The sequence below is a fragment of the Nelumbo nucifera genome, chromosome 8 (assembly GCF_055504915.1).
Source record: "Nelumbo nucifera cultivar China Antique chromosome 8, China Antique-T2T, whole genome shotgun sequence".
In the NCBI taxonomy this organism is placed as follows: Eukaryota; Viridiplantae; Streptophyta; class Magnoliopsida; order Proteales; family Nelumbonaceae; genus Nelumbo; species Nelumbo nucifera.
Genome location: NC_142656.1, coordinates 4,807,359 through 4,832,306, shown reverse-complemented (window position 1 = coordinate 4,832,306; position 24,948 = coordinate 4,807,359). Strand labels below are relative to the sequence as shown.

General features: G+C 37.1%; 1 protein-coding gene and 1 pseudogene across 3 annotated transcripts; one reads left to right on the top strand and one right to left on the bottom strand.

Moving 5' to 3' along the window:
- Positions 1 to 7,053: 7,053 nt before the first annotated feature.
- On the bottom strand, positions 7,054 to 13,244 carry GLYR2 (glyoxylate reductase 2). 2 transcript variants are annotated; one of them, XM_010263771.3, is made up of 13 exons: positions 13,107 to 13,244; positions 12,724 to 13,033; positions 12,067 to 12,145; positions 11,603 to 11,668; positions 10,504 to 10,579; positions 10,375 to 10,430; positions 8,659 to 8,743; positions 8,448 to 8,508; positions 8,076 to 8,128; positions 7,912 to 7,982; positions 7,745 to 7,817; positions 7,538 to 7,642; positions 7,054 to 7,464 (listed from the first exon to the last, which is right to left on the bottom strand). In XM_010263771.3, the coding sequence occupies exons 2-13, from the start codon at positions 12,941 to 12,943 to the stop codon at positions 7,297 to 7,299; spliced, it is 1,113 nt and encodes a 370-aa protein (XP_010262073.1). In that variant the 5' UTR covers positions 12,944 to 13,033; positions 13,107 to 13,244; the 3' UTR covers positions 7,054 to 7,296. The 2 variants fall into 2 exon arrangements, with proteins under 2 accessions (XP_010262073.1, XP_019053844.1); XM_019198299.2 differs by lacking the exon at positions 13,107 to 13,244 and having other exon boundaries at positions 12,724 to 13,103.
- A 3,647-nt stretch (positions 13,245 to 16,891) lies between these two features.
- Positions 16,892 to 23,892, top strand: LOC104600687 (heterogeneous nuclear ribonucleoprotein 1-like; annotated as a pseudogene). The gene is made up of 5 exons (XR_016079436.1): positions 16,892 to 17,069; positions 17,239 to 17,289; positions 22,545 to 22,709; positions 22,847 to 22,955; positions 23,023 to 23,892. The product of XR_016079436.1 is annotated as a heterogeneous nuclear ribonucleoprotein 1-like (transcript).
- The last annotated feature ends 1,056 nt before the right edge of the window (positions 23,893 to 24,948 follow it).

The window sequence follows — 24,948 nt, the reverse complement described above, 5'->3', positions numbered from 1 at the left end:
TACTATGGGACCCAATATGGCCGCACACGAACACAAAGATTGTGGTCAATTGCCCAATTAAACAACTTAGCTGCCACTAAATACCAACAAATGAACGGGACCTGATTATTATACCTTAAAAAATTTTAGGGGTTTTTACTGTTTAGTTCATTTCTGAAATCCTAATTCCATTATATAATTGGGGGTAGGTGCCAGCTTGGAATTAATACTAATTCATGAGCGGGTATAACTGTTATAGGTGGAGGTATTTATAAATTTAAATTGTTGTAGGTTTGTAATTCTAATTAGAATTTTGAGGTGGATTGCAGTCTAAAAATCTCAATATTTTATTGTATAAATGGATTCTCTCAGCTACTTCACACATCGTCAAATGGATTCTCTCAACTAGGGAAAGACAATATAAAATGAGAGATGGGTAACTCAGCTATTTCAGTTATTTGGTGAGAACACATCTTTTTATAAAAATAAAGCGAATATTTTTTGACATATTTTGCATTCAAAATGAAATTAAACTTTTTCGGTCCAAGTTAGCCTTATAAAAAGTTAGATTCTATTCTTGTATGTGCACCCATCACAACCAAACAATACCAAATTTGCATTCTCACTTTTTGACCAAATTTACATTAATATTGATATGCATGCCTTTTACACTCTTATCAAATGCAGTCTTAATTACTTGGGCTTAATTTGGAAGGAGTATAAATATAAATTTGTAGAATGCAAAACCTTATATTTTATATTATATATATATATATATATATTTGTGCAGTACATATTTATATTTGTATTCCTTCCAAACTGAACCTTAATTTTTACATTTTATTGGCTGATTCTATTTGGGAGGTGAAGAAAAAAGTAAGCATAAAATTATCTTGACTGACTCTCAGGCAATCAAAGTTTCATTTATATTAGAATCCAGCTAAAAACAGCCCTTATATTTTAATGAGAATTGTTACAAACAAGAAAAGAAAGAAAACCTGGTCAATTAATAAAATAAAGATTATCATATCTACTAGTCCTAGAAATAAGATAATTACACATTCAAGTACAGGCACGTTACAAGGCAAAAGAAGTGATTCCAAACAACTACAGTCCCCATGAAAATGAATGCAAGAGACAGGCGGAGTAAATCAATGACTGAATTCATAATGCACTTCATGGGCTGTCTGACAGTACACATCATGCTCTGTAGGAGGCTTACCAAGTAAAAATTAGAGAGGAATTTAGAACAAATGTTTTTTTTTTTTACCTCCCATTTCCCTTTGATTGTTTTCTTGCCATCTGTCAATTCTTTTTTTCTCTCTCCTCTTGCACTTTCCCACGCAAAATAAATGTTTGTGTTTGCATCAGCAACAAATATAAGTGGCCCCAACAGACCAGTAGTACGTACTATTCTGAGTACTATTGGATAAGTAATCACTGGTTTATTTGTTTAAAAGTTGCAATTCTATTTCCGAACAATTCAAAACTTTGGGAGGTGAAGTACTTTGGAAGATTAGGCCTGCAAATTGGGTATGGCTACCTGCTCTACTAGAATAGTGTTGGTGGTTGTGGATTGTGGTGGTACACATTACCAAAGTCTAGCAAAACTCACTATGAAATTCAAAATATTACAAGATATGATAAAGTTGGATCATGTATGCATGTCATAATCCAACCTCAATCAAAGGCTCCATTTTTTCTATTTCTTTACATTTTACAAGCACACTGTGAACCACTTAGCCTTTGGGTGGACCTGCTCCACTGGTTGGGGCCTCCTCATATTAAATGTGCAGATATAGAGTTTTTTTTCTTTTAGTAGAAGAAGAAAGGGTGAGAACAGGGTGCACACAAGGTCCAATGGCCTTACCACCTAGATATTAATACTTTGAACCATATTTATGCTTTATTCAATTTACAATTGGATCTGCCAAATGCCATTGCATCACCTTTTTTTAGTGATTCAACCTGTTAACGAAGAGTAAGTTTCAGAATCAATTGGGATGTTAGACTTAGAATGTACACATGAGAGCAAATGGTAAGCTCCGGAATCAATCCGGTTCCAGTGGTTGCAGTTTGCTAGATATAGTATCTGCATTTGCATTAGAATCCAGCTCATTTGATTTGGTATTGGGAGTGTACATGGGCCGTGCCTGGTGGTCCTACCATTGGACACAAATTGTGTGGGCCCGGTCCTAGTCCGTATGTCAGTTCTCAGCAGGGAAAAAGAAAGATGACAACTCACAACTAACAGCATTAGTAAATTGTAACGCTTGGCAAATGGGGATGGTGGGCCAAAGTGAACAATGAATTAATAGGTTTCATTTTTTCATTTTTTTTTTCTTCATGAAAAAGTTGTACAAATCAGATAGGCTAAAAACAATCCAACCAGTTACCAAGCAACCATCTGATTATGGGTGGGATCCAATGTTTTCAAAATCGGGCTGGACCGGAAAAACCAGGAATCGGTCACTTGACTGGTTCTGTTTTAGCCTAGAATGTCTTTTAACTAAAAATCGTTGATTTGATTAGCAAACCATTGACCTGTGCAGTCGAACCGTTCAAACAATTTGAACTGTTCAACAGTTTTTGACCATTTTTTATTTTTTTTTATCAGAACAAGCCATCCATTCGATTCAAAGGATCAGACCATTTAACCCGGGAACCGGACCCCTGAACTACTCATTTTAAATACCTTTGTGGGACCAATTAATTAAAGGGTATGCTCTGATTTTTTTTTTTATTTACGCAGCATTACTCAAATAAGATTCCAAAATTAATCTTATATAACCCTTCAACACTGCGTTTATGATCAATTAATATGGGGGGATTGGTTGACATTATAGCATGTTTCAAAGAAACTGCACATGCTCCACTCTTTCGGCAGTGCCGTGCCTGGTTGTTGTACAGAACATGAAGAAAACGGAAGGAAATAATATGACAGAAAAAGCAATACCATCCCTTTTATTAGGAACAACAACGGGTTGGGTACTCATGAAAACTTTTTTTTTTTTCATTCTCGAATTCACCAAAGCATTCTTTGATCTCAAATCCGTTTAACAAACATGTCCCTAACTCAATTCCATTAAACCCATCATAACCCGTCTCACTTGATTATATGATGTTCTTAAGCAGAAATGGTGTGATAAGCCAATGAGGACTATAATGGGAGACAAAGGGAAGGATTTGAATCCAGACCAAAAAAGGAGTTACGCAACGGGAATAGCCCATTCCCAAATGTCAGCAAGACACTTTAAAAAAAAAAAAAAAAAAAAAAAAAAAAAAAACAAATAAGAAATAGAATTGGGACGGATTGAGTATCCAAAAAAATCCCATGATCAGCATCCTACCTTCTCCAAGCACCCTGTTGGGGTTAACAATCACATTCAGCCACATAAAATGACAATTAAAAAAGAAAAAAAAAATTGGTCACAACAGTCAAGACCCAAGACCTACCTAAACGTAAAGTGCCCACCCACACGTAGACCTTTTGATTTTTGAAATCATCTTTGATTAACTAATTCCAAATTTTATCAAAGTTGGTTGCCATATTTATTTTCTTAATGCTCCGTACTTTGTTTTTAACTTGAGCAGTCGACCACCGGCCACCTCATACGTCCAATCAGTTCTAATTCTTTTGTGTTTGCTTTCTTTTTTTTTTTAACTTTATAAAACAGCTGTTCTAGGAAAAACGAATTAACAAACGTATGAGCGAAGGCTCAAAAGAATCTTAGGTGGTGTTAACGTGCAATTGGTTATTAGGAGTAAATAAATCCTAAAATTCATTAGTTCCTTCACTTTTAAAGCATGGTATGGTAGTCAGCCAAACTTTTTACTTTTTAACTACCCTTTATAAATTCTTCTTTGGCTCTGTTTGGTGATAATGCAATTTCATCTGTACTACTGCAAATTTTGGTTCATTTTTACTTCATGTTTCAGTTATTTTATTTGCACTACAAGTAAACAAAATAAAACTTGGCTAAGATGGTAGTACTAACCCAGAACTTGCATTCAACACGTTTGCACTCTCACTCTTTTTTTTTGGTACTAATGCAATAAAATTGTACTGCAGATAAACAAAGCCCAAATAACTCACAATGAGAGTATGTTCCATTAAGTTAAAGCATAATCAGCAATGCAATGTGTGCATAATTCTTCTTCAACAGGGATTAGTGAAAAGCCAAATTTGAAGGCTTAATAGCTCAGGGCCTGTTTGGAAGGGCTGAGCTGAAGATTCATCTAAACTGGTTTATAAGCTGTCAGTGTAGGGTCCATCTTGAAAAGAGGCGGGCTTGGGACTTCAAATTAGCTGGGAGAAGAAAAAGTGACTTTTTACTCTCTCTCTCTCTCACTGACACACACAGCTGGCTCAGCTTTGTATCCTTAATCAATTCAAACTTCAAAGTTGCAAGCAACATAACTGGGCCAGAGTATCAGGTTGACCATATGAATGAATCAGGCAAATCAGTTTGCGATTGAGACTTCTGACACATTTTAAGAGAAAGCAAGTTTGGTGGTCTTTAATAGCAGTAACATTAGTATGGTAAATCTCACAAATTTATGGCATATACATAGCTTCTCTAGTTTTGGGTCCACACATCCAAATGGATGATATGGTATACCAATATAAAATACAGGTGTTGAACTCAATTAACAGAAAAGGGAGATTGTGTGGTTATACACTTAAATAAACTGAGTGGCTCTGTAAGAGGAGAGAGAGAGATGACTAGTGTGGGGAGAGAAGAAAAATAAATGAACTAGAATTTTGGGATGGTTATATTGACATGAAACCAGGAAAGTATCGGCACTATATGGTAAAGATAAACCACCTGGGATATAGAGATGAAAAATCTCATGACAAAATAATCAGACATCTACTTGGTGAGAGATCAGAGATTTAGTGTTGATGCAATTGATGGGGATGACCATGGAAGTAGCACTTCTTTGGTCAGTAAGTTCTATGTGGTTGTGCTTTTCATATAACTACTCCATGTTTATGAGGTACATTTGGGGGGTGTTTCCTAATGTGAATTGTTTTTTCTTATTGTTAGTTTCAAAAACATTGTCAAATAAATAAATAAATAGAGTTCTAAAAACAAAGCAAACCCATCTGGTTTGAAAACAAAGTGTTTCTGAAAACATTTTCTTGGTCCTGCATGTGTTGGTGTATCCAACACTGGAACCAAAATCGTGTTTTTGAATTTCCAGTTTAAAGAACATGTTTTCAACAGGTGATTGATATTATGTTAGATAGAGGATATAATATCTGTATTCCAAAATTTTTTTTTTTTTTTTTTTTTGCGTTCTTGAAACCACTATTTGGATGGTTTTAGAAACATGTATTATTTTTCAAAATAAAACCAACTTATTTTTGCTTCTCAAAACAAAAACATAGTTAACATGTTTCAATTTTTTTGCTGATGTGGTGATTCTAAAAATTAATGTAAATAAAAAAGAAACCCCCTTGGTCTCATGCCAGTGGAAACTATACAATTCAAGGTTTTCAATTGTATAAAAGTTTGGGGTTTTATTTGAACTGAACCTGAACAAAACAAACTTTTCTATTTTTTTTTCAGAAGTTCCAGCACATTATCTATCTATATATAAAATTATTTAGTTATGCTAATGTATAATGTTTTCTTCTATATTCACAGTAACACAAGCCATCGTTTTCTTTTAAAACCATTTAAATGATTCTCAAAATGGATTATTATATATAGTATATAGTTTGTACTAGTCTTTTTCTTTTTCATTTTGACTATTTTATTATAAATATAGAAAATTTTCAGTGAAATGTTAAAATTTCATCCAAATTGTGGAGAACTTTATTCTGTTCTCTTGACATGAAACTGAAATTTAGAAGAAATTAAAATCATTACACAACTTAAGCACATTGAAATTTATTACACTTTTATTAATCAGACAATACATTCATAACATTGACAAACAACAATCCAGATGGTAAAAAAAATTTCAAATCCAGCTATTTGAAAATAATTCAAGCACAGTACCATGCCACAGTGCTTTGTATCAAAGGCCCATCCAATACCTTGCTTTGCCACCAAAATCAAGACTAAACATAATAAGAATATTGTTTGGGTTTTCCATTTTCACAATGATCCTGGATAATGTTTAGACTAAGTCAACCCTGTCAAAGCTACAAACTTTGAGGCTTTCTATAAACTAATCAAAATCGTAGTGGAACCATGTCCTTCGTTACAGTAAGTTGTTAAAGTGACTAATTGGTGGAGATCATAACAACAAGTGGAATATTTGACCATATTGACTCATTTTGTTAATCATCTTGACTTTTATTTCCTTCTTTCATATTGTTTGATACTAGTGCGTCTATGTATATGTGGAAAACTAGATCCTTTAAAATGCTGGTTTTCACTTGATGAAGGCAATTTTCCTATGGGTGCTGGATAAAGTCTGCACAACTTACTTTGTAAATGGCACCTCAGATGAACATTAGCTGGACAAAGCCAATTTACAAATTACTGTACAGGTAAAAAAATACTTAAAGGCGGTATTCCAAAAAAGCAGTTGCATGGAGAGAGAGAGAGAGACCATCTTTGTGTACCCAAACCAGAAAATTAAGGTGGTATTCCAAATTCCAGCTTTAATACCTGAAAATTCAACCTCTTCTTCAAGCTACATATATGTATACTGAATGGAATGTTAGACTTGACATGACCAAGTAAAACTGTATAAGGGCCAAATGAGAGAGTAAGAGTAAACTCATAAACTCAAAATCCCCCCCCCCACCCGAGCCAGGCATGAACATGCTCTCATTGATGAATACCATGCTGTGAACATCTTGCAGTAATGGCATTTTCTTATAGTCAATATTAATGAATATCATGTGAAAAAATGCTTCTAATTGCAATACTTTCAGGAATGAATGCACCTATAAATTCACACCAATGTGGTTTCCATAGAGTAACCCAAGCCCCAAGGCCAACCTGTGCACCAATATGGACAATTCGAATAGCATGCCACCTCTTTCTGGACATCATTTCAGATCAACCCAACTAAAAGATTTTGAATGTGAAAAAATGAAAGAAAAAGAAATATCTGAAACCAATAAATGATCCACTATGTTTTGAATTAGAAATGAGCATCCATTAATAATTTCTATCATAACAATAATCAGCACTTCATGCCTACCATGTGAACAATGAACTAAAATGAATAATCAAGTTGGTTGCAACTTAAAAAAACCCAACTTGGGACCCAGATGCATAATACATATCATTCTTAAGTGGAAAAGGCAATTCAGATACCATTATTACATGAATCATAGGAGGTAATTTACTAATTTTCTGAGGATTGCAGTTTTGTTTTCAACGCTTCAATGACTGCTGAGAAATCCTGGTCATTGAGACCATGAGATTTCGCTACCTTGTAAAGTTCATTTGCAGCTGCTGCAATAGGAGTAGGCTGGGAAACAGACTCTGCTAAACCTAGAGCAAGTCTTAGGTCCTGCAATTATAATACATGCTATTAAGGAAGACTTTCATTCTTCTTTTCAAAAAAACATGACAATATGACGGACCTTTTGCTGATGCTTCAAAGGAAATGCAGTTGGATATGTGGCTTGAACCATTGAAGGACCTTTGGTTGAGAACATTGGTGCACTTATGGCACCTTGTGAAATTACCTACAGAAATATCAAGGTCAGATGGATTTAAAGAAAAAAAAATTGATTTGAAAGAGGGAGTCTAATCAGAATCAGTGCAGATACCATGGACTAGAGAAATACCTCAACTAGAACATTTGGATCCAGACCAACCTTCTCAGAAAGGATTAAACCTTCTGAAAAAGATGCCATCATACTGCACAGTTTAAATTTATAATTAATGAAATAAGCTCAGTTCATAAACCCATAAATATAGTGTATGGTCTGATTGATAAAATGATTAATCGAACCTCCCCATGATCATGTTGACAACAAGTTTCATTGCTGCTCCATTTCCAACATCCCCAAGGTAAAACCTTGACTGCAGAATAAAAAATAAATAAAGTACAAGGAAAGAGATAACAATGTCACATGTTCAGGTGAAGAGAAATGGATTAGGGGAATGTGAGAATACCTTCCCCATGATGTCTAAGAGTGGAGCAACAGTTTCATATAGAGGTTTATCGCCTGTAAGATTGCAAAAATAGCTCATTAGAAAATCCTTCTTAAGTTGTATTCTCTCTCTTATAGGACTGTTTTTCTCTTGTTTTCAGTAAAGAAATATAAGTGAAGCTAAAATGACAAAACAAAAAGAAATATCTGGCTAGACGATAGCAATGTGAATTAAACTGATTGGGCATAAGCAGAATATAACTAGATTTTTTCAATAGCAAACTATGGTCTTTGAGTTGAAAATTCATGCCAGCATGTACAATCACCTTGAGTCAGTAGAAAACTAACAACAATAGACTCAAATATTAAATGCATATTAACTAATAGAAATTACCTGCAGTTAGAAATATCAGCTGCCCATCTTCTGCAGGCTTTTTGGAGCCTGAAACTGGAGCCTATTAAAAAAGCACTAAATCTAAACGGAAATCCTTTGACAGATTATATCAAGTCACTGATGCACATAAAAATAATGACACAACTCTTCCTAGCCAGGTTATTTACTTAAGCTAAAGTTTTAAAGAACAAGAAATAGAAAAGCTTCTTACCTCTAAAAATAATGCCCCAGTAGCTTTAATATGTTTGCTAATCAATTTGGAGGTAACACCATCAACTGTTGAAACATCCACATACCTACCAATATTCATACAAAAGGAGGTATTTTGAAAATTAAGTATGCACTAAAATACAAGAGTACAGTTAGGAAGAAAGATAGTTGCAGTCTCATTAACATATGTGTTGTTTAATGCATAACAAAGGCACTTTCAGTAAGCAAAATACACTTGTGTGTCAATGCCATGAATATACAAACGAATGTTAATTGTTCACACAATCAAGGCTTCATCCTGCATACATATGAATGAAGATCCCAAGGACTTGAAGCTTTGAAGGGCCTAGAATTCCTAATATTTGGTCTCACCGGCATTTCATGAGGAAATATGCCCTAAATACTCCTATAGCAAAACAACAAGCATTGCTTAAGTTTCTTATTTTGAGATGCCAAAGGTTTAGAATAGAAATAAACCACATCAATAATCTATTAAAAGAGTTACAAGAAAAAGGGGTTCCAAATATACCTCTATACTAGCTTCTCATTAATAATGAATATTCTTTTTTCATGTTAACCTACCTGAAGATTATATACCATCAAGAGTATTATTGTTGGTGGACAGAGTCGGCATACATTGTGCCCAACAAATTGTTCCATTCACAAATAACCACCAAAAGACAAGAACAAAGACAAATAACAAATTTTATAAAACTTTCCAATTTGATCAACTAGTGTAGAAAACATGAAGAAATTGAAATAAATAGAAACAAAAAAAAATAATAGTTGGGTCTAAGTGAAAAAAAAAAAAAAAAACAAAATACAGGCAACTGCACAACAATGGATCTAAACTCCAGTGTGATTAGGCTTATAAATAATTAAAGAAACATGAACTGGTCGCTAAACCTTTGTATGAAGGAAAAAAATACATATTTATCATTCATGCGGTAGAGAACTAAATGATTTATGGTCATGCCCTCACCAACACATGTTCTTGTTGATCACTTGAAGTAATCTGATGAGTCAAAATTGATTCTATATATATATTTTTTATCAGTGGTCAAAATTGGTTCTATATTTGATTCCTAACACAACCCCAGACCCTCATGGTGTAGAGTATTCATTTCAAACAATAAGGGTAATTTGGTTTGGACTTTCAACTGCCCATTGTTGAGGCAGAGCCAATAAATCCAGAGATGAAAGCTTTTCCTGTTGGGCTTATAGTCACCATGGTCATGGCTTTAAGCCTTTCATCTAATTCTAATTGGAAAGATTCCTCAAACAAATTAAACAGGGGAAAGATTTTGAAAGAAGCCTGTGGATATTGTCTCATGTGCTTAATGAAAATTGGTTTCATTAGGTTCTTGCCCTACTTGACTTGAATTCCTAGGGATTGGAATGTTGTTTATCTTTGGTGAAGCAAGAACAGAGTAATTGGAAAGGAGTATATAGCATGTAGTCATTGTCATCAAAAGTTTGTATATATAGCTTCTTCTACAACTCTGCTATAAGAAGCTAGTAATTTTGTAAATTGTTTGTGATCTCCATACTACTATTACATATCTCCTGACAAGTACTTAAAAAATCACTTTCCATCTGAAGATGCAAACTCAGATATACAAATAAAAACTTCTAGAATGTCAAGGGTGTTTTCATAGAGATGGCATTATAAATTTATCTTAAATCCATTTGATGAGGGTTAAATGAAAATTGATACCCTTTCCCTGGGCGCAACCCATTTGCAGCTCCATACTTGCCACAGGCAACATCCACCTGAAAAAGAATACCTATAATCAGTCATATGAAATTAAGTGCATTCCTGTTGAATTAAATCAACCATACATACTGCACTTTCAGGACCAGCCAGCACCGCAAATGTGACATCACAAGATGCAGCGACTTCCTCTGGAGATGATTTATATCTGCAGAAATGTAGATGCTTAAAATTAACTGAAAATTCTGGGTTGAACTCCCCTAGAATAGTTTTGGTGATTACAGATCTCGAACAATAGCTACTCTGAAGGTAAATAAGCTCAATAATCCTATCCACTTGAAAAGAGCCCATTTGTCACTAGAAGCCTAGAACCATGTGAATCAATAATAGCATTTGCTGCTGAAAGTTCATTATGATAACAAGCTACAACAAACATGAGTAATTCACATTTTCCAGTATTTGCTAATTTTCCTCTAAAAAGGACTCCAGGGTATGAAATAGAAATATTAATTCATATGATGGAGCTAAGTGCATTCAGATCCTATATGTTCCAGGATATTTCAGTCATGCTGAAATCAGTAGGTTGTAACAATATAATCCAAGATATATGTCTTTCCTACTCAATTCAACTTGTTTCATGTCTGAGCAATACCATTTTGAAGAAAAAGAGAAGCATATACTGGATTCAAGTTCCTTGAGAACCTCTAAATATTATCTATGCAACCAGAAATGGCAGGTTTTCAATATATTCTGAACAGGAAGTGCAATGAGACATCTAACAGGTAATATATGAAAATATCCGTTAATCTAATAAGAAGTTTAATTGGTGACTTTGTGTAAAATCCTGTTGTTTGGTAATATCTAGATTTTGCAGGAAACCAAAGCACGAAAGGTATAGCTAATAATGAACTTTATGGCCTCAGAGTGGACATATCTGACAGTAGAAACTACACAGATGAAGTAAAGTTGGAATGGCACCCAAAATAAAAGGTTCTCCACTAAACATGAATTCCCACCATTAACTGGTGCATATTTCCTAAACTTGATTTCCCCAATATCTATACATTTAATAGGCAAATCCACAATCAAGGTCAAGGAAAATATAAGTAGCTCAAGCACAAAAGTGACAGAGAACAATATACTTTGGGAGAAAGAAAAATGTTCAAATGCTGAGGGGAAAAACATAAAATAATCAAATGGCTTGTATGCAACCATTTCATTGCCAACTTACTTTGCTCCCAAGCTGATGAGAGGATCACACTTGCTCTTGGTCCTATTCCAAACAGTCACATCACATCTACAACATACAAGTAAAGGAATTAAACTTTGGGAATATCCATTTCCCCAGCTTAGAACCAAACTTGTGAGTAGGAAAAAAAATATCATCACAGTTCTTGCATCAATACTCTGTAAACAAGATCATGATTTAATGATTTGCATTCCAAAAACCCATTACTCCAGGTACCACACTTCACAAGTAGAAAAAGAGTCAGTGGACTGGAAGAAGGAAATTTAGGCTCTCTTAAACGCATTTAAATTTTAAGCACCTTCTTATGCCATAAGCTCGTAAAATAATTCTTTAAGAGAATATTAATATTTCTCAATTATTGTTCTTACTACTTCATTAAACAATGCACAAATTTAAGCCAGCATGTTCTCTAATGCAATTCATCAGTTAAGGTAATCATAACATACCCAGATTTTATCAGATTTTGTGCCATTGGAGAGCCCATTATTCCAATACCCAAAAATCCTATTCGAGATGGAAGTTCCTCTGTTGCAAATACAATACAAGAAACATTTAAAGCAACAAATACGGAGAAAGAATTTTGATCAACTCCAAATCCATTCTTCTATTAGCAACTCAACTCAACTCAGCTTTAACCCCAATTAAAAATTTCCTTTAGAAAGTATATTGATAGAAGAAGACTTTCTTCTGCCTTTGGCCATCAAATGAACAGATAGGCAGAAACTCCAATACAACCAATAGAATGAAGGAAAAACAAGAGGGCCGCCGAATAAGAGCAGACAATCCTTTCCAGTTGCGTTAAACACTTAAACCCAATCTTGGTTGGAAAACGCCAACCCCCTTTAAAATAGCATTGATTTTAAGCTTCTTTTCAGAAGCGCAAATCTCCTTCATATTCCATAGTAGTAATAAGTTAATCAAATGAAGGAAACAGGCTTTCAGTTTATTTTAGAAGCAAAATTAACAAGTAAAAACACAAGTTTCTTACAATTTTGCTGCTATGAACCTCAATACATTCAGCAAAATCGAAACTAAAACTTGAATATTTGCACGTCGGGAAAAAATCAATTGAACCAGAAGTATTGTGATAAGAAAAGATAGACCTTTAGATGTTGCATTGGTAGCCTGAGAAGAAAAGGCGTTGGCAGAGACACAAAGGCGTGGCTGAGTAGGGAATGATGAGATGGGTGGGCCTGGCAAGCGGTTGGAAATACGGGGACAGAAGTTCGAGCACATTGCCACGGTAGTTGGAATGGCGGTTGATGGTTTCAGAACTATCGAAGAGACGTTATAGAAGTTGTTCTTGATGACTGCCGTCGCCATTTCTTTTCCTGTTTTTATCCCTCCAAATACCAAATGTGAGGTGCAACGATGGAATGTAAGGCTGGCAGCAGTGACACGAATTTCTTACTTCTGTGCAGACAGAGACGATTAGGATTAGAAATAGATAACTTATCTCTACCCACAACAAGTCAAGAGCCCCTACCTACGAGCCACAGAACAGAACACTACAGCCCTGTATTGATGTTTGGATATGGGATTAGGTCTACTAGTCCAAAGCAACCCGACGCATGAGCCCTAATTCCCTAAACACGGTGATAAATCCGGATTGCAAGTCTCTAACCTTTCGAGGGCTTTCGTGTTCAGGGATAAGTGTATTCTACCAATAAAATGCTTCCAACGTTGTCCCAACAGGCCACTGTAGCATATATTGGGATTTGGGAACATATCCTGAATGCTCTAGTTGTTTAAGGGGTTATGGAATCAATGATAAGGTTTTACATCAGTAATAAATTCATGGCTCGTATATTTTATTATTGTACACGAACCCTTATCATTGGTTCTACAACACCTCTTGACCTAGAATTAAGCGTTATTGGCACAATGTATTAGTAGCTGATTCAAACTTGTATTCGGCAATGTCATTGGCTGGGGCAAGAGGAGTTTCAGCAACTCTAAAATAATATGAGCTCCCTCTGCTAACTCGATGATTTTACAACACCTCTTGACCTAGAATTGTAAAATTGTAGCAAAGACCGGGATCTCTAATTCATTCAATTGTAGCAGAGACTTGGGATAAAAATCCCACTATCACCAAGGTTAGGAGATTAAGGGGAGAGGGATTGTCTAACCTCATGACTCTTCTACTCATTACGGAGCCACTAATATGAATTATTTTCAATTTTCAATTTTTTAAAATCATGTATATTAAAATTTTAAGTTAGGTTTTTCATTTGATGTTTTGATAGATTTTTATTTAATTTAAGAGACTTACCATATATTTATCTAGCATGTGATTCTGTTATGGGGTAGTCACACATATGTATCAATTTGGTTTTTACTCTTTTTTTGTTTTTTTTTTATAGTAATATTATTTTATTTGAGTTTCACTATTTGTCTAATAATTATATTTATATTTGAAATTCAAATAAAACTAATTATTGAAATTGCAGACGATAGACTGGAGTGGTTGTGGATAACCACTTTTACATTTTCTGTATTTCTTTTAGCAATGAATGAGAATGGGAACTTCCCACTTCTCATGTATTTCTAAAGAACTATTATTGAATGTATGACACTTATCTTAAAGTGTCACGTGTATGAATTCAATTTTTTTTAAGGCTTAAAGCATATTTCATTCATTCAAGAAATTGATACAAGTATAGAGAATTGCCAACAAGGCCAATGAGAACCCAAATACAATTTCTCAAGAAGAACAAAATATATAAATGGATGAAAGAGAATATAACGAGCTTATGCAATAAAAAAAAAGGTGAATTAAAATCACCAACAAAAGTATATAAGTACAACTCCAATCCAACAAAAATGGCAAAAGAAATGATAGGAGAGGTTCCCAAAAGAGACTGCAAGGAGCCGGTAATAGGATGGTTGGGGTAGGTCTGCAAAAGACAGCAAAGCCCCAAACATTACAACCGTTACCAGAGATTGTAACTGCTTTCCATAACTACATCCGCCAGAGAACTGTGAACGGAATTGATCATGAATTGCATCTGCCAAAGAACTGCGAATGGACGATAAAGCGTAAAGCAACATCCACTGGATCGAATGCCCGATACATGATCCAAGAGAAAGTAACCCCCTTGTCAAAATGCTTGTAGAAAGAGGAAAAAAAAAGCACAAAAAGAGGTGAATAATGGAGAGAACTAGATGGGAAAGGCGAGGGAAATAGATGGGAGGAAGAACAATGTGAAGAATGGAGAGAACCAAATGAGAGGAATAATGAAGAATTAAAGCAGGGGAGGAGGGAAGAAAAGAAACAAAAAAAAAGAAGAGAGAGAGAGAGACAACAAGATGCTTTTAATGTATATGATGAATGGGTTTTCTCTTTGAAAATGTGAACAACCAACTTTTGAGATGTTTTTTCCATAGATTTGAGGTTGCCATGTGATGAATCAATTTTTGGGTTGTGTATCAATTTTTTGTGGTAAGTACCTCGTCATTTGGTCTGCTTCCAAGTGGCCGATGACTCAGAGGCCGAAGTGAACTTTTACTAGACGAGGACCTAGATGTCGAGCTGACCAGGCCGAGCTGGGGGCAGATTAGGTGCCGAGTTAACTGGGCCGAGCTAGGCAAGTTAGGTGCTGAACTGACTGGGCCGAGCTAGACAGATTAGGTGATGAGCTGACTAGGCCGAGCTAGGTAGGTTAGGTGACGAGCTGGCCAGAGGGCCGAGCTGCCTGGTGGCGAGCTGGATTGATTGTTGAGCTTCGTAGTTCTTTAGAAACCTGCAAGGAATCAATGTCAGAGGACCTAGGGTGGCTAACCCAGCGAGGTCGCTCTGATGCTTAAGTCAGTACTCTCATAGCAGACCGCGAGCTAAAAACCACAAAGTATGAGAGCTAGAATATGCGTACTCCCCCCCCCCCCACAATGCCAATGGGGTTGATGCCTTTATATAGGCATTGTTTGGCGTGGGCTTCACGCACTGCATCTGAAATTTCTGTGAGGTCGTCTAAATGGTTCGAGATTCCCAGAGGTAACCGCCATGCACGTTGACCACCCTCCGGATCGTTTGGCACGTGGGCCAACTTCCAAGGATCGTGGGAGTGTTAGGATATGCGTGCCGAATTTGTCGACGAGCACGTCTCGCAGGCCGCCAGCACATGCCTGGGCCAGGCCACCGGGTGGGACACCACCAACTTGGCTAAGGCAAATTGTTGCCTAAGTGGTTCCGGGTGTCACCTAATTGTTCTGATGTGACATGTGTCACAATATCATTGGAGGGCCAAATCCGCCCTCATCACCATGTGCTTGAATGGTGGGGGACTATGGCCTAAAGACCTTCCTTTAATATATACTAGATGGGTTGAATCATTGAAAGAGAAGTATAAGTTAAATCATAGGCATGTGTTTAGTACCATTGCTGTTTTTATGTGAAATGTTTCAAATTGATCAATACAAATTGGCTAGAGATATTTATTGTGACCAATGTTTAAAGTATAGATATATCTGATACACATGGACATGTATATCAAGTGTTTCAACTATTAACATTTTATATTTTATTTTTCATATGTTTAGAGGGGATGATATTAATGTAGTTTGACATTTATCAAAAAGATATAATATGATTGTAACATCTTACACACATATAGTATGATTGTCATATTTTGAAAGTTCGCCAAATTACAAGATACTGATAAGGAATTTTCCCTTTCTATTAGACAGCTAGAAAAAAGAATGTTGTGACCGGCTGCTGGGACCTGATCCGAACTCTAACGGAGAGTTCGGTGGATCCCGCTCATGGGTGACCGGCCCGAAATCTTAAACCTAATGTCGAAATTCCGTTCAAAATAAATAATATTTCGTATCGGTCACAATGTCCGAAACCGAGATTCCAAGAATATCACGTTTCACCAACATTTAAAACCGTATATCGGAGGCGTCACCTTTTAAAAGCGAAATATTCAAATAGTAGTTACTCCTCATATTTGTTTTCGTTTTTTCTTGCAGGAGCGCGGTGTTTTTTACACAGAGATTTCCGTAACCCAAGCCACAGAAAGTTCCGTCTCTTGCGTCGTTTAGTCAGAAGAGGAGAACCCTGGAAGTCTGTAACTCATTGAAATCCTTCTTTGATAAGCCTTCGATAGGGAGGTATTTCGTCCGAGGGTCTTCAGTCTTTTTAGGGTTTTTTATTTTGATGACCTCAAGAAAAAAGTTCTAAGTCCTATGAAATAATATTTGCTCGTTCGCAGGTCTATAGGTACAGACAAAAGGAAAAAAAAACATAGAAAGAACAGAAAATAAGCCATGGGCATTGCGGAAGAGAAACGAAACAGAGATGATAACGTCCCCATTAGCGGCGAAAGTGAGGAAAGACATTTTGAGGGAGAAACTAGTGAAGAACCATATTTGGAACGCGGGACCGGAAGTGTATGTAGTGCAAGCGATGAGATAAAGCAGTCAGATATCCGCGGTTCCCTCCAGGGTTAGTTTTAAGGTCTTAGGATTTTATAGTATGGATTATAGAACTCTATATGTGCTTGTGTTAGAAATTTTGGTTTATTAGATTTAGGGAGAGAGGGTTCTCGCGCTGAAAGTCAGCCCTCCCAAATTTACCGCGAAAATGAGGAGAAAAGGAGAATAACCACTGTACTTTTCTTGTTTTCGAATCTTCGTTGGTGGCCTTGCCCGCGACACGACAGAAGGTACAGCCATCGTTATTGCCTCTCGTTTTATAAGCTTATAAATGCAATATTTTGTGTCTTATATTTCTTAACCTCTTAGTCGGATCGTTGGTGGTAATATGGTATTGTGAATCTTTGATAGTAAGATGTTATCGTGATTCTCTAGTAGTTTGATTATGATTTTTTCCCATCGTTTCGAGGACGGGCATAACTGATAACTATTTCCAGTGGCAAATTTGGATAAGAATTGTGGTCCATTTATAATTGTGCTTATTTAGGAACTGGTATGCAGAGAATGTCGTGAGTTCATTGTTGCTGAAACAGATATTAATAGAGTTCATTGTTGCTATTGTAGCAAAGGTCCTATTATCTAAGGCTGTGCCTTTTTTTACCTGGGGTGGTGCTGGAAGCGGAAATGCAGGAGGGAAACACCGAATTGGTGGATTCTGGAATGACTACCCAACTAATAATCCCAGAACACACCAAATGAAACAAAGAAGAAAGAGTCAAAGACACAATCCATTTGTCTTCCACATTCAATGTGGCTCAACTTTTGGAGCCAAACAATGCAATATGGAAACTGGTGGATTTGAGACTCCTTTATCATTCTCCTTTTCCTTCTTTTTCCCTAACCCAGGAATAGCCTTATATAAGATGGTTTTTGGCAGATCCCATCATGACATGCCAGCTTCCATTTTCTTGAGGAAAGGATGGATAGTGAAGTTGTTCTCCAAGAGGAAGTAACATTTTTAGAGATATTCTCATTTTATGGGGAATAAAGGGGATCCATCTACGAGAAACTTATACCATGCTGCACAAAGTCTCATCATTTAAGGAGAAAAGGTCAAAGTAAAATAACTCATTGTTTTGTTGGCACAGGGAGGGACTGAGCTTTCTGCTTGATGTTTAAAATGGCGTGGCAAAATTCTAGGGTTGGTAAAATGATAAAAAATGAACACTGCATCCATATGGAAAGCCTTAGGATAATCATGGATGGTAGCATAAGGTGTTCACTCTTCTATCCAGTTATCCCTTTTTTGGTGAGGTGTAGGAAGAAGGTGCAGGTTATCTTGTCCTGCATGAAACGGATGATTTATCAGTAACTAATGCTAGGTACATGTAGGATTTGGAGAATGACCATAATTTCTGTGTCAAGATCTTGCTTTTATGTGTAGATTGATGTCCTAGATTTGAATGCTGTAGCAGAAACGATGGAAGACATGAAAATTTGGAGAACAACCATAATTTCTATTTAAAAATATTTCTTTGATGCAAGGTCTATACTTCAGTTTGTAGTTTGATGCCCCAAAGGTGAATGGTATGACAAAAAGGATGTGGAAAGTGTAAGTTGTCTTTTGCTAACAAACCTCTGGTAGCATCAAGAAGAAGAAATTTGTCTGATGAGCAATAGGGCCTAAAAACCAGGCCCAAGCTCAACTAATAAGGGGTCTCTGTACTTTCTCAAGAAAGGAAAGGGTTTTTGTCTGGTGAGAAATGAGGCCTGAAAACCTGGCCTAAGCTTGACTCAAAGATGCATTCCAATAACCAAAGCCTAGCTGACTTGCAATTCTAATCCATGATATCCTAGACTCCTAGTTACCCTTCAAAAGAAAAAGTAGAATAAAGATCTCATCCATTTAATCACCACTAAAGTTAATCTCCATTTTAACTCTCCATAATCCTGAGGCATACTGTACTCTCAAACCCTGTAGCGATGTTAAAACCTTGATTTAATAGTTGTTCCTTTCCTATTTGGTCCGCATAAAGCAGCAATTATATTCTGTCTCCCTTAATGTGCCTGCTATGCAGATGGTCCTGGTCTAATAGTGTTATGGACGCATTTGTGGGGAAGAAGTACCGCTGCCGGCAGCAGCAGTAATGTGGGACCCTCATCAGATTATCTAGCTAGCCACAGTTCATCTTACCTTATCTTTATCTTATCTGCTTTCTTACTCTTTATCTTATCTGTTCCAATAAGGATTAGTATAGAGTCTGATTTATCTTAGGGAGTTTTTATCCTTCTTGAGTAGGGAGTCTTATCTAGGAGTCTTACATATCTTATCTGTAAGCAGTTTAGTTAGTCTTATCTATCTTATCTGTAAGCAGTTTAGTTATCAAGGAGTCTTCCTACAAGGAGGACTCTTACCTCTTGTAATCTCCTATTTAAGGAGCTGAAATTATTGAATAAAGATATCAAATTTCCAGTCAAGAAAGAGAGTAAAAGGAGAGTTCGGTGATCTCTTGGACAAGTCACCCTCTAGGACGCCAAGATAGGTTCAGCTAGGAAGGGGAGGAACAAGGGAAAACAGGAGCTTTTCCCCGTGGATCGACCCGTGACGAGATCCTATTCCCAGGCCCATAACAACTTGGTATCAGAGCCAACCGTCATGGGAGATCTAGAGCAGCTATCATCCAGGGTCCACGAACTGGAGCATAGGCTCGTGGAAACCAGCATGGAGGTTCGTGAGGTCAAAGACGATGTCCGGGAGCTGCGACGCTTGCTGGAATCGTATTTCTCTAACAAGGAGAGGAATCCAGAAGGGGCTGTAACCACAAACAGCCGCCGACCAGACTTGACGGAGTCGTCCGACGAACAGCAGGTCGTCGCCCCGGTAGCCGCAGTCGTTCCCAAGTACAACAGGCTGGAGTTCCCTTCATACAACGGCGCCGAAGATCCTTTGGGATGGTTGTACAGATGCAAGCAGTTCTTCCGCAACCAACGGACAGGGGACAACGACAAGGTAAGCTTGGCCGCATTCCACATGACGGAGGAGGCGCAGCTCTGGTTTTATAAATTGGAGCAAGAGGAACCCGGGCTCAGTTGGACCCAATTCAAATCCTACTGCCTCCTCAGGTTTGGGCCCCCATTGACGAGCAACCCGTTAGGTGAACTGATCAACCTCAAACAAACAGGAACGGTGGCTGAATACCAGTGCCAATTCTAGACCCTCCTTGCCAAAGCAGCTTCGGTACGATTGGACCAGCCGGTAGACATGTTCACCGCAGGGTTAGCAGAACCCTTGAGGGTGGATGTGGAGATGCAACACCCCCCCAAGAACGGAAGGGGAGGAACAAGGGAAAACAGGAGCTTTTCCCCGTGGACCGACCCGTGACGCGACCCTATTCCCGGGCCCATAACAAATAGTGGGATCTACTCACACACCATTAACTGCCTTGCTCAAGAAAAAGAAGCAATTGACTGTCAGCCCTCTTATGATGGAACTGATTGAAAGTTGAAACATCTGTAAATTCTTCCATGGTTATGATCCAATGGGTTTCTTTTGACTTGCTATCAAGTTAGTCATGATATTAGCTTCTTTTCCATTGACATTAAAAAGTCTAGTGTTTATTTCTTCCCATATACACCACACTCCACAGAGTTCCAACTCTAGTGCATCTCCTTCCCTCAATTGTTCTTTTGCAAGGGAAGCATGATTCAAATGAAATCAACTTTTGAAATTTGATAACTGTGCTGTAGAAAAGGATGTGCTACCTTGGAAAAAAGTGAATAATTTCCTTCCCAATCAAGAACGAAAGTGAAACATGATTTTGCATAGGGGGCAGGTTCACTGTTTCGTTAAGAATGAGTTTGATATATCTATTTTGGTGTGCAGGATCTGAGCTGGCAGTTGGGACATGTCCATTGATCTATTTCATGCTAATTCCATCTGGCAAGTTTCAGTCCAGTTGCCATGTTTCAGTTGAAGAAGATCCGATTTGTGATGAAGAAAATTCAGATTTGCAATAAAAAATGGTTATGGGGCTGATGTCAACAAGGAATCTAAACATACGGCCACTTAGAGGGTTCAGCAGTCTTTCTGCCATGTGGCATAAATCCTGCTCATAGGGACTTAAAAATCCACATTGATGGACATATTCAAAGACTGCCTTAACCTCTTAGTAAACAGAGCAGGGGGTGCCTAAGTGCATTACAAGAAATACACACTGAGTTGTTGCATTCTTAGTCCTTCGAAGCTGTGTTTTGTTAACATTGCTATTGGTAACACTGTTTGACACATAAGAAGTATGGCATTTGTGAAAGTCAAGAGAATAATATGGACTTAGAAGTAAATACATATTCCCTATAGGACAAATGGACATTGTACTGGACTAAATAGTGTACAGTTTATGGATCCATGTAAGAAGTGTAATTGTTGTCATGCTTGCCACATCTTAGATAACATAATATTAATATCCAAAAATTTCAGCTAAAGCTCAATCAGTATGGAACTTTTTTGGATTTGTCTGGGTATTTCAGTAACATAAGGTTTGTGCTTGTTACAGTTATTTTACTTTTGTTGTGGAGCAATAATTGCTTAACTGTTTGGCATATGTGTTATGGATGTATTCAATTTTTGGATATATCCATTCATCCGTGCCAGTTGCCACAAAATGCATATCCAAGGTATCTTTTTAATAAATTGGCTACACCAACCATCTAACTTTCTTGCCATCTTAATTTATCTTCCCTGATTTTTGTGGCACAATAGGTGACGTTTTGAAACTTTTTTTTTTGTTGCATCTAGCAAGTGGAAAATGAATTACCAGATAGGAAATATTTTTGTGTTTTTTTTTTTATGAATAACATAATTAACATCATTAATAGAAATAAGTCATTACAAAGATGCTTGCAGAACAGAACCCACAGTGATGGTTGGCCACGGTTAACCATTACCAATACATAAAATAAAGAAACTTTACAACTCCCCACCTCGGGGAACTGGTCCCTAAAAGAATTGATTCCTCATTGCTCCTTGTTTTGCTATTGAGTCTACCAGAGCATTAGCAGACCGTGGAACCAAAGCAACTTAGCATTTAGGTCACTCAAAATGTTTTTCTATGTATTTGGTAGCCATAAAACGATTGGAGGAATTTTTCGTCTTTTTTAGAATGTTCTGTTGTCAATTTTTTCGTTAGCCATTTTCCACTCTTGTATGTAGCTTGTATTGTTTGTGGTTCCATATTTCATCATATGTCCACCTTTTAAAACCCATGCTTTAGTAGTGCACTGTGCAGCATGCTTCAAGAACAATATAGAGAAATAGCTTATATTGGTAAATTCATGTCCTGTATGTGTTTTGGTGCACGGGTACTGTAGATGCTTTTCTCTTAAAGCAGAAAACTTACCGATTTGAATCTTGGAAGTTGGAGAATAATTTGGGTAGTTGGTAACTTGGTATTTCTGTTGTACTTGCACACGGTTCAGTTTTTATCTATTCCATGCATACATTTTCTCCAGCTCTTCTTCTTATTGAATTTCCGGTAATTTATGCCAGAGGCTTTCACTGATTATTTCAACAAATATGGAGAAATTAGTGATTCAGCAATAATGAAGGATAAACATACTAGAAGGCCACAGGGGTTTGGATTTGTTACATTTGCTGACCCAGCAGTTGTGGAGAAGGCTTTGGAAAGACGGACATATTATTGATGGCAGAACAGTAAGCTTGGAACTGCAAATTTTAATTGCATCATGTGTGAATATTTTCATTTAAAATTAGTAGTTTTTCTATTGCTCAATGCCTATTCCTTGATCTATATTCTTTTGATGCTCATTGATTGCACTTTCTTACCTCAGGTAGAAGTGAAGAAAACAGCCCCAAAAGGGGATATGCAAATGCAAGTTAAAGTGGAGCAGATAACCAGAAAGGTTTTTGTTGGTGGAATACCCCCATCTTTCACCGAAGGTATTAATGCAAACCTGGTCCTTGACAACTTCTTCTCCCTTGACCAAATATTTTTATCTTATGGCAGATGAGTTGAAGGAATATTTTTCTTCATATGATTCCATTGTTGAGCACCAGATCATGTGGGACCATAGCACCAGACTGTCACGAGGTTTTGATTTCGTCACATTTGAAGATGAAAATATTGTCGAAGAGATCATATCTGAGGGAAGACCACATGAACTTGGGGGCAAACAGGTGAACCGTAAAATCAAGATAGGAATACATTCTAGTGATTGGAACTAACCTGGAGAAGGGTATGATACAAGAGCTCATAATGGTGGTGTTTCAACCTCATATGGGGAGTTTGGCAGTCATGCAGTAGGATATAATGCTGGTTATATATTTGGTGGAGGGTATGATGGAAGAATGACAGGAGGGTATTATGCAGGATATGGCCTAGGCTATTATGGGTATGGTGGATCCATGTACTATGTAGAGGCATATGGGGGGCCACTTGATATTGGTGGTGCTGGTTGTTAGGGTGCATATGGGAGTACTGCTGCTGTCAACGGAAGGTATCACCCATATGGAAAGCGAGACAATTTACAGAATACAGGTACAAAACCTATGGTTACTCATGACGCATAAAAGCAGAAGTTATCATCTATGTGGAAGGAACTATTTTGAGTATCAGTTGGATGTCTTGTTCTGATTCTCATGAAGCATACACATAGTCCTTTTCTTCTTGGGGTTCTGTATGTCCAACCTCAAGTCTTGATGTCACAATTAGAATGCTCCAATTTTTTTTTTTTTTTCATATTTTGTGAATGGTGTAATTGTTGGGTTTTCTTTTTCTTTTTGTTCAGTTGACAAGTAGATACAAGCGACTGATTATAGATTATAATTGCAGAATTTATCAATGCAAAATTGCAAAATGACGGGGTTTTCATAATGTTAATCAAGTTCAGTTTGGAAGGAGTGCAAATACAAATATGTAGAGGGTAAAACCTTGTATTTTGTATGTATTTGTACTGTACATATTTGCATATGTATGCTTATTGAGATTGATTTTCACTCATCATCATCATCTTTGTCAGGGTGTTATTCACCCCTCCAGTGTCCTCCAGATTTATTGGGCTTGAATTCCCCCTGTTACTTGGCAAAAAGAGCTTTCGTTCTTGGAGGTGGTAGGAGTATAACGCGCTTGGGGACAAGACTTGCATTGTCAATTTTAGGCTTAGATTTGAAGTATCAACGGATATGTATCGGCTTTGCATAGTATCTGCAGAGGCCTATTCCCACCCACGTCGAGCCTCCATATTTAGTAAGATCAGAAATCTGAAGCTGGTTGTCAATGTATTATTGGCTAGAAAGTTTCTTAACATCTCCAATGGTGCTTGCTACTGTACCGTCTAGCCTTAAGAGAACTCCATTAGTCCCCAGCACTAGCAGCCCTGGTGTTAGAGCAGCTGGTGGTAATAGGATGTAGGAACACACAACACAAGGAGTATGGTCTTGTGGGGATGACTGAACCATTATATCTCCCTCTTTGTCATCTTTATTGGAAGCCAATGAACCATCATCAACTCCTTTACCAGATACATGGCATTACCTGCAAGGGGATTGTATAGCTCATTTTAGTCTGTCATCTCATACTACACTTTACATACATAGATAATATTATAGATACACAGATAGTTCCTTCCAGGTGCATTGAGATTATCTCCTTGTCTTCTCATACTACACTTTACATCAGATCCACCACCATCTTACTCTAATGGTGACGGTGCATTGAGATTATCTGTAGTAATGCTAGCCAGTTGGAATAATTTGGGAAAGCGGAAAAAAAAAAAAACTAAGCTTTTGTATAAGCCACAACCCAGGGGCCGTTGGAGCAAAACTAGTTTACACAGATAATATTATAGATAGACTGTCATAGAAAAGAATACACGGTTGGAAGACTCTAGGGTGGGTACTCTAAATCTATCCGAGCAAAGCAAACCCATCCCTG

Excerpts from the sequence above, each read along its gene's own strand:
- GLYR2 (XM_010263771.3), bottom strand. The coding sequence starts at position 12,943 with ATGGCGACGGCAGTCATCAAGAACAACTTCTATAACGTCTCTTCGATA. Across the intron at positions 10,580-11,602 it reads CTCATCAGCTTGGGAGCAAA|ATATAAATCATCTCCAGAGG; the intron begins GTAAGTTGGCAA and ends ACATTTCTGCAG. Across the intron at positions 7,643-7,744 it reads ATCCAAATGTTCTAGTTGAG|GTAATTTCACAAGGTGCCAT; the intron begins GTATTTCTCTAG and ends ATATTTCTGTAG.